The 10,443-nt window shown below is 34.9% G+C and overlaps 1 protein-coding gene across 1 annotated transcript; it reads right to left on the minus strand.

Annotated features, from left to right (window-relative positions):
• Positions 1 to 6,266: 6,266 nt before the first annotated feature.
• Positions 6,267 to 9,304, minus strand: LOC104462095 (target of Nesh-SH3-like). Its single transcript, XM_010073909.1, has 4 exons — positions 9,175 to 9,304; positions 8,619 to 8,693; positions 6,932 to 7,006; positions 6,267 to 6,448 (listed from the first exon to the last, which is right to left on the minus strand). Exons 1-4 carry the CDS (start codon positions 9,176 to 9,178, stop codon positions 6,363 to 6,365), a joined length of 240 nt encoding a protein of 79 aa, XP_010072211.1. The 5' UTR covers positions 9,179 to 9,304; the 3' UTR covers positions 6,267 to 6,362.
• Between the last annotated feature and the right edge of the window lie 1,139 nt (positions 9,305 to 10,443).

The raw sequence follows: 10,443 nt of genomic DNA on the forward strand, positions 1-10,443 counted from the left end.
ACAAAATAAGTATATTTACTTTATAAAAGCTCTATATATGGGAGAGTGAAAAAATGCATTGCAATTTCATTATGTTTGTGGGAGAAAAAAAATCATTCTTTCTCATGAGATAAGAAAAAACCCCTGAAAGTTAAAATATTAAAGAAAAAAATCTAAGAATTAAATTAATTATAAAATTCTAAGCCTATTCCAACGTGATCTAAACATTTCAACCAAAGACTTCATAGATTTATGATCTGGTGCTCAGCTTGTTTTGAGATTGAACTAGTATTTCAACGGCATGAAGCAGATAATTTTTCAATTATTTTACTACTTGGCTGTTCTTTCTAGGCTAGAAATCCATAGTTGTGGCACTACACTCAAAATGAGATTGAACAGAAACTCTATGCTCTCTAAAAGTGAGACTGAGTCTCAGTACTCCTGACAGGCAAAAATGATAGTATGGAAGTGTTACATGATTTACTTATGATTAAAATAATCAGACTTGCAGTAAGCTGGGAACAGGATGCAGGTCACCTGGTCCCTGCGACCAAAATTTTAAAATACATCATGTGGTTTTATATAACTGCAATTTGTCTTCAGGTAAATAAAGTAATTTGATCTTCAGATATACAAAGCACCAGAGTGCTAATCAATGTTTCACATGAATGGTGTTCAAGGAAGAAGATGCATGAAAAGACAAGGACCAGCTTTAAACAGAAAAATAATCTCATACACCATGGGACACAGTCAGAGTATATTTAGTTTCTTAGCTTTGTCTCACAATAAACTCATCAACAAAATGCAGTAGCACATTCACTAAATCACCCAAGTATCCATTAGAAGTCTAATTTAGTTTTGCTTCTGACAGTGTCTACAGAAAACCTACCTCTATCCTGCTCCTTACAATCTAATTTAGAATCACTATCTTATTCTAAGTTATATCAGCTAGGAATGAACAAAATACTGTATACATTCTTGATGGAAGAAGTAATTATTTTTTTCAGAAACTTGAATTGCCATCAGTAAAGTAATAATGAAAAATAACTCAAAGTTTCAGGGAAAACGCTGATCAAACCACAGCACTTTCCTATTGACAAAATCTCCTTTTTGAATGTTTCAATGCACTTGAAAATTACATGGAAGTTTGTGTTTTCACACAAGGCATCTGCACTATCAAACAGCTTGCTGTATTTTTCATAGCATCTGTCTTATGCTGGCTAAGGTAACTTGCTTATTATAAGCTTCTGACTTAACCACATTCATCCAAACTTTCAACAGAACTGAGAATAGATGCATTACTTGCATGTGTGTTTGTGTCTTACTTCTGTCTTTTTTCCTGGTAATATTCATGGGGTCTGGAACACCTCAAAACTAACCACTGCATCTTTAATATCAGGAATACCATTAGAAGGGTGGATCATTTTAAGTAAAGAACTGGAAAAGGTGCCCTTGAAAAAACAAACTGAAATACCTTAATTCTTGAGTTCCTCTAGAACTTGGCTATACACCCACAGTTTCAAAAATAAAAAGAAAACAGAACACAAAGTTAACGGCTGTTATAATAAAAATGAACTCTCTCTTTCACAAGGGAAATGGAAATTTTTCTCAAAGTTTGCTGAAGGTTGTCTGTAAGCTCAATAGATCAGGAGCAGTTTTGAAATGGTTAGGATTAAATTCAAAAAATAACTGAGTAAGATAAGTTACATACACAAAGACAAATATGAAAAGCCATCTCAATAAAATGAAATTTTAGAGAAAATGGCTGAAACATGGTAGAAAACTAAAAGGAATGTTAGTCATGAAGAGGCAATCCCTGCCTCTTTCCCATAGTCAAGTTTACCACCTGGCACTACAGCTAGCCCGGAGACTGAAAAGCCTGCCAGGAAACCAGCCACAATTCCATGTGCTGCTGCTGGAAAAAACAAATTTCACTGTTTATCATCTGGGCCCTGCAGCTGCCAAGCACACTCTGCATGGGGTAAAACATCTTTGCACTGATGCTAATGAGCACAATCAGGAAGAAGAACTGGAGTACATTCAACAGCAGTGCCAGCCCAGCAAGGAATTAAAAGATCCAAACTGGTCTTCAAACAGAGTGACCGTGGCTCTTCAGTAAATGTGCTCTTCTTCAGAGAAAGAAAAAATCCTGTAGTGTCTAAAGGTAAGCCTGAAAACATATTGTTCCTGACAGTCCAGTTAAGAATTCTGATCAGCTTAGATCAGAAGTTAAGGATTCTGATAAACTAATCACAGAAAATACCATATCCTTTTCCTAATGGAAGGAATAAACTTCCCCACCCCCAAAAATAATCCAGATATCTTAAAATGTTATCATTTCTCTAAGAGATCATGTACTGAAAAAGAAACTGTTTTGTCTTTGCTCAGCTGGTAAGATTTAGTGTTCGAGGTTAGTGTAGTTCTCTTTTTTAAGTCTCTTCTGCAGACTTAGGAATTCTGTTTGCAATATGTAATTGCACATTGCTTGGGAGAGATATAGATTTCTTTAATTGATTACCTGAACTCTCTTGTTGTGTGAAATTATTTCTGTGAGCACAGACAGCCTTGTATGCTCAGACACTGCATTCACCACAGTACTGTGATGTACCTGCTTTACAGAAGACTTGGGATTTCACTTATTGATCCATCAAGGAAAGTACAGACTGAAAAGCTGCTAAAAGCTGCAGTCTTCTCTCAACATGTCATGAACGTACAAAATTCATGGGCAATTTCTCTACACTTCTGAGAAGAAAGGTGCAAACTCACAGAAAGATATCAATGAGTGGCTATGTCAGCAGGGTTGGAGGCAAGAAGAAACGGACGTTAGATAATAAATGCCAGCTCTTCCTTAGTACTTTATACACCAGGTTTAACTTAAAGAGCTCACTTGCCAGGATGCAAAATCTTCTTCAGGACATTTCTTTAACTTAGAGAAAAAAGACTTACATAACTGAGCAATGAAAAGTATTACTAGAAGTATAATTTTCCAGAAGAATTCTAAAAGAAGGTACTTATTTGCCTGTGAGTACACAGAACATGCACAGCAAGGTAATAGTCTTGTGACGATTTTTGACGTCAACCACAATGAAGCTCTAGTTCTTCCTGGCAACTGGCATTACTATAAAGACATGGAAATAATGACGACTAGTGGGCACCATAACAGGAGCATTTAAAATAATATTGCTTAAAGCAATACTTTAGCAGTCACTTAAACCATCATTAAGCACAACAAACTGCATTTAACAACTTACATGTCTACTATTATGTCTATACTGCTGATTTACTTAGCATGCATTTTTTTTTTCTTCTTTTCAATCTACAAATACCTCTTCCAAGGTTACTACTATATGGGAGAAGGGAAAAGCTTAATACACTGTTTAACATAATTGTGTATTCCTGCGTAATTTCATAATCTGATTTTGAAAGCCACCTACTCCTGGAGACCTGTGTGCACTCTGCCTGTTTTGGTAATCAGACATTAGAAAGCTTACTTACAAGCAGACTGCCAACACAAGCTAAAACCAAAACTTTCTGACTCACAATGACTGCCATAGGTCATTTAACACTGTAACTGTTTCTGATTCCCTGGAATTCGATGGGCCCATTTCATTTACTAGAAGGACTAGGAAAGGTAAAAGAGCCCTTCCCTCTGATGAAGCCATCCACTCTGTATGTAATACAGAAGAGCATGTCATGTTCTAAATAGGCTATTTCTAATTCAATTTAAATATATAGCCACCACTTCTGAAGTTTTGCCATTTCCAAGAACATGGTGGGCTTCTAAAAACTGTGTAAAGGAATGAGTGTCTCAAATCATACTAAGGTCAATAGGTATTAACTTGCCAAAGATACTTTGAAAATCCTAGTACAGAGAGACATTACACAGACAAAAAAAAGGAATGATATATGGTAGATGGTATCTTTCTCAGGCTATCCTAACTTAGCCAGCACAGAGCAATAGTATGGGACAGCAGCACTGTTAGTTGTGGGTGAAGAGACAAAAGTCTGAATAATTTATTTATATTACTTATCATTTTAAACTTCCATCATTGATGAAGAATCACAAAATTTTGTATTTAATTAACCAATGGCTGCATTAAAAAAAAACCCAACAGTATTTGTACTGACATAATAAATGGATGCTTTATTAAGTAAAAAATATGGATTAATTATGAATTAGCACTTATAAAATTATTTTGGTTGGATGGAAAAATCAAGTGCAATTGAAAAAGGATAAATCATTTTTCTTCAAACCAAACCAGTATTTTCAATAAATCTTTGAGGTTAGGGATGTGTGTTATCTGTGTGTATAAGGACGTGTAAATTGAAGTGACTGTTCTCACCCTCCCCTAACACCCATCAACTTGGAACTTTCTTGGTGCTGAAGTATTCAAGCCTGAATACCACATAGTCTGAATACTGCATAGTCTGAATATGAGTAGGTCCAACATGAACACACCACATGCATAGCTACTAGCTAGCAAGATACCTGGCTTTAAGACTCTTACCAAGCCTTCTGACTTGGACTTAAACAATTCTGTTAACCCTTTTCAACAAAGTGTTTTCCAGTAATTATTCTGGACCTATCATCTAGAAGACCTGAGGAAACAGCAGCCACATAATAATCTGGAAGTTTACACTGACTGAGTGTCAGTATCATTTCATAAGGACACTCAGGAATTACATAGCATGACCAATAGCAGCAATTACATACAGTACTCTAAGGAATTAACTTCTATAATGAAACACAATGAAATATTTTGCAGGGCTCAAGATGATTAGAGGAAGTCACATTCCTGTTACCCATAAGTTAAAAAAACACCAGAACTGCAGCTCTACCTGTTGTTGGCACAATCCTCTTTGGCAGTCCAGGTACTTTTGTTCTAGCTGGTGCTAGTGTGGTTTTACTAAGAACTGTGAGAGAGTTTAAAAAGAAAAAAGAAAAAAAAAAGTTCCATGAGAAGAAAGCCCAACTGACTTTTACATGATGCCAACAATTCCACATTAGAGAAGAAAAAGTAACACTTGCTGTGATGATGCTCACAGGTTGTTTTGTTTTTTTTTGTTTTTTTTTGTTTTTTTTCTGATTTGGAAAGGCTTTACCTTTATACTGATTCATTGACAGAAAAATACCCTTTTTTCTCCCAGAAACACTTAAAATCCCACAGAGAATAGGTGAGAGTAATTAATTAATTAATTGAATCTCCTCCCCATCCCAAATTGAATAAACAATTATTACCAGTTCTGGTCTGTGATTTATCAGATGGCTTTGGTCTTGCAGAAGTGAGACGTATTTTATGAGGTGCTAAAAGAAATAAAGTTCAGTTTAAATGCTGTGTATAAAAGGAACACCAGTAGTGCAGTGTAATTTGCCAGAAAAAAGTTCCATGCACCAATGCGATACAGCGAAATGGACATTCTATGAGTTCCAATCCAAAATGCACACTGAAAATGCTAGTTTCTTTAGTGGTCAGATGACTCCATCATGCAATCTGACCAGTTACATTCATGTTTAGCTTAAGGAAAATATATAAAATATTTACAGCCCATTACCCAACTGTATATGGATACAGAGTTAGCTCTGCAAGGTATCCATGGCCTTAAGACATTTAATTAGGTTCTGTAAAAAACAAACAAACAAAAAAACCTCAAAATAAAACACCAAACTGAACCCCTCCCAAATTCAGCTAAAAACATGAAACATTAAAATATTGCTGAGAAAACAACTGAAAGCATTCAATGCAGACACTGTGTAGGGCTGCTGAAGTATAACATAATCATCAAGGTTAAAATCAGAAGCCTTCAGCCTTTTCTTATTGTCACCTTTCACTTGACAAATAATTTTGATATTTTAGTTTTACAGAATCTGTGTGAATCACACTGAAAGCATAAGCAGTAGTCACTGTAATTTCATGCCAAATGATCAACCTTTATATCCTTTATTGGATATTCAAATCGAATAACCATTCTATCCAGAACAGTTAATCCAGCCTCTCTGAAGTGTCAGAGAAAATATTTATGTAGGAAAGGACATATTGCACATTTTTGACATTTATGTTTGTGAAAAGTTTTACAGATTTAGATTTAGTATTTTATAAGTAACAAGGTGGAAGTCCGCTAAGTTGATGTTTGCACCGCTGTACATCTGAGGATCCAACGCACAGCACTAATACTGTTTAAAAGCTTCATATCATCTTTGAGGGAATACTGGTTAAACCTTGATTTTCAGAGCAATGAACAAAAACCATGTGAAACAGGGAAAAATGGATGTTCATATTTGAAATAGTTTTAAAGGTAATAATGAACAGACCATTAAACAGACCTTAAACTGTACTGATTTTATTTAAGATCTAAGACTCTCAATACAACAGCTTAAGAAAATCCTAAAAATTACCTGTATAGAACCGTGGAATTTCAGTTGCTAAAGCAGTTTTGGGCTTGGATGAAACCTGGTACGTTTCGTTGGGAACTGAAAGTGGAGATATTATTGCTTATCAAATGCAAATTATTTCCTTTTAAACATAAAACACCACAGGTGGAAGGAAAAGTCCAACTGTGTTTGTGCAGACCATAGACAAAAAGAGTCAGTGCTAGAAACCTGGCTGAAAATCATGCTTTTATACAGATAAAAGACTTTTCAAGACTGGGAAGATATATCTCATTAGTAAGTCAGACAAAAGAAGAAAAGATGATCAGGTAATGCCTTTTTATATGACTCCTCAGCCTTGTACATGAAGTACTCATTTCTAGAAAGAATTGCATGAAATAAAAGATGTCTGGAAAATTAAAACCAGCAACATTTTGTACTTGCACTGGAATGTGACTAACAAATGAATGCGACATACAGATATATTAAGGTATTTCTGTTGATTAAAGTGAAAGTTTAGCCATACAGCAAAAGCGGAGAGAGTAAAGTTTTATGAAAAATAAACTGACATAATATTCTCATTACCCAAAGTAATTTTGGACCCATCAACAACATGAACTGTTATAAGGTTAATTGATCCCAGGTGTGTTGCCCTTGGAGCTACAAGAAATAAAACATTGTTCTGTGAGAAATAAAATTAGAGGAGTTGTATTTCATTAAGGATCTGTGTCCTTTGTTTCCTAAAAACTTTTCTACACATCTGCTAAGACAATTTTAACAGGCATGAGACAGACAGGTGTTCTGATTTGTCTGGATGTATTTTCACGCTGACAGTCAGACAGTGCAACTATTCTGCTGGGGCCCCACCAACTTCAGAACAAATGCCCTAAAGGTGGAGTTTTGACAGTCTTTGGTCTTTCTCACACCGGGTATATTATTTTGCACTTCTCTAAAAAATTTCCAAAAGGTTGTAGCAACCTGTTTATCTTTCAGACATTCTTCCCTCACTCAAATTTGACTGAATTTAGTGAAAGATATCTAAGTTACTGGATGAAAAGGAGAGACTGGCAGGCAGAGGCACACACCACACGTCTGTCTTTCAGAAATAAGGTTGAAATATAGCAGCTGCAAAGTAACCTACTCACTAGCATAAGGGGCAGTTGTCAAATAGTGCCATTTGTTTTTAACAACTTTCCTAACAGTATTTATTTTTCAATCATAATAATGATTTAACATTTAAAAGGAAAAGAATAAACTTATAAATTCTGTTTTCTAAAATTCTTCACCTAAAACTAACTTTGTAGTGATACCAAAACATGGCACTTGTTAAGTATGACATGACTGGAAATAGCTTTTACTCAACTGAGACTTAGAATCTAACTTGGTTACTTAACAGAAAGGCTTTCAAAATAAGGCCTTCAGAAAATAAATCTTTTTCCTGGACTGTTTGGTTTTATTTTCATAGTAATATATATGTACAGTTCTTGAATGAATAGGGTCTCTGCTTAAGTTATTTTTGGCTATATAAAAAGGGCCAAAAGTCTAAAGGAGAAAAAGGGGGGAATGATAAAAATATTAATTAACCTATTTGTCTAAAAATAAAATATTATCAGTCTGGAGGTTATATCAAAGAGTAAGAAAGATTAGGAGCTGCTCTTTCTTATAATCATGCTGTCACTCCTCCCCTAACAATTTTGGTTTTTATCCTGGAACCTTCCTACCCAGTAATTTTTATGGAAATAGTTCACACCCAGGGTAAAACTGAGGTATTATCATCCTTCATTATAACTATGCATCCCTAAATCTACTCTAGTTACTGCAAAAATCACTGATAGGAAGAAGGTACCTATACTCTCAGCATCTAACTATCTTGGGCTGAGATTCTGTAACTTGAGTTTCAAAAGTACTTCAGAAACTGAAGCAAATGTAATATAATCCCCCAAAAGAAAAGAACATAGTGAAGCTGGCTAAAGCAGTATATTCTTATTAAAATTAATCAAATTCCTTACATTTTTAATGGCTACAACCCACCAATTCAATAAACAAATGTTAAAAGCCCCAACAATTTTAACTTCTGCTCTCCATGGAAATTGATGTAATTTTCAGGCATTCTCTTTGATATAATTTATTAACATACTCTGAGCTGAACAATGATACTATTTTCTGTCTACATATCATGAATGTCACATGACTTCAGTACTGAATGACAGCAGAAAGTGTAATTAAGGCAGTGCCACAATAACACTTTTTAAAGTTACAAACTTTAAATTACCAGGTTTAGTCTGTGGTACTTCTGGCCCTACAGATGTTTTGGGTTTGGAAGGAATGAGCAGTGTTTCTTTTGGAGCTGGAAGAAAAGGAAAAAGATTATTATTGTATTCTTCAGGAATCATGATCCAATGCATAGTTAGCCCACAGAAAATGCATGCCTCAAGTGCCTGAAAAAAAGAAAAGAGCAATTCCATGGCTTTCTGGAACCTGAAACAAAATGACTATCCAAAACACTGAAAGGTTCTAGCACTGTGCTGTAGGATAAGTTGAGTTAGTGGCTAAAATTCTTGCTCTAAAAGAAAAATTAGACCACTGAACTTGGTTGGAGATCTGACACATGCAGGCTTCTGACCAGACATGAGCTGTAGACTAGTTCTGTTTTACTTCTAGGATAGAACTGAGACTCATCTCTATTAAGAAACATGCATGTGTGTAAGCAGAATGAAGGACACTGGAATGATACTACACAAAATACCACACCAGAGCATGTTTTCTAGAAATTTCTCCATTGAAAAAATAAAAATACCTGCATCTTAAATTTAAGGAAACTTATTTACCCATTGTTGCCCTTGAATGCTCAGTGGTAGCGGAAGATTTTGTAATAATTGGTTGTGGAGTTGTCTGATGTATTGCTGTTAAGGAGAAAATGTGAAGAATCTTAGAATATTAAACTGTAATAGAAAAAAAAGTAGCATTTGCACTATTTCTAAAACTTTCAAAATGCCCCAAACTAAAGAGTAGCAGAATAGCTTAAAAATCAGCTGCTGAGATTATCTTTCTATTAACTTCTCCTATACATTCTTTCTGTAACAAAAATTGGAAGAGACATAGCCCCCAGTAACTATCTTTTAAGACTATTTCTGTTTCATTATGGCACACAATGTCAGTTGCTAACTGTACAAGCACAGTGCAAAGGAATTCTGTTGCACTTTATGGATTTAAAAAAAAAAAAAAAAAGGCTCACAGAGAAGTATCTCTGATTGCCAGGAAGCAATCAGAGAGAACCCATTGTATCTAGCCACTGAAATTTGTCAGCACCATATTACTACATTTTAGTAGTAATGCTATATATATGCTATATGTAATATATATGGAATGCTATAGGCATTTGCTATATGTAATAGAAAAGAGGAAAAACATTTTTGGTGCTATACTACAAATCCTACTACTATGTTTAGTGTAGTTTTAGCATATTTTGGATTGATTGATTGAAGTGTAATGCATTTGTTTCAGCACAATGCCAGCTATGAATAATTCCGTTAAAAAGCACAAAACACAAGGCTAAGGGAAAGAATGATTAAACACAAATGCACAAAATTAAAAGAATGACTCTATTACCAGGTTTGGTGTGTGGCACTCTTGGTTTTTCAGATGTTTTTGGTTTGGCATGAATGAACTCTTTTTCAGTTGGAGCTGAAATAAAAACAAACAGCATCCGGAACAATAATTGAAAAAATGCACTGCTTTCATAGCACAAAGGAACTTAAGTATGACCTGATCTGTAATAAGGCAAATTATGTAAGGGTAAAGCTGAAAATCAATCACCTGGAATTCCTGCAAAAAAAGGAAAACAAATTAAATAGCCACTGACACAAACAGACTTCCTCAAAATTATATATAAATTTGTAGCTTTGGATGAAGCAGTGAAAAATATAGTCATGAACAGCATACAGTAAAGTACTGTGAAAAAATAGACAGTAGTAGCCTACATCTTCCACATTTGCCATATATGACTATCTGAGGATAGGATCTATTTTTCGGTGGACACTTCATATCAGACTTGATTTATAAATTAGCTTCCCCTGGCGCGCTGCCCTCAAAGACAA

This window comes from Pterocles gutturalis, unplaced genomic scaffold (genome assembly GCF_000699245.1).
Source record: "Pterocles gutturalis isolate BGI_N339 unplaced genomic scaffold, ASM69924v1 scaffold28091, whole genome shotgun sequence".
Taxonomy (NCBI): Eukaryota; Metazoa; Chordata; class Aves; order Pterocliformes; family Pteroclidae; genus Pterocles; species Pterocles gutturalis.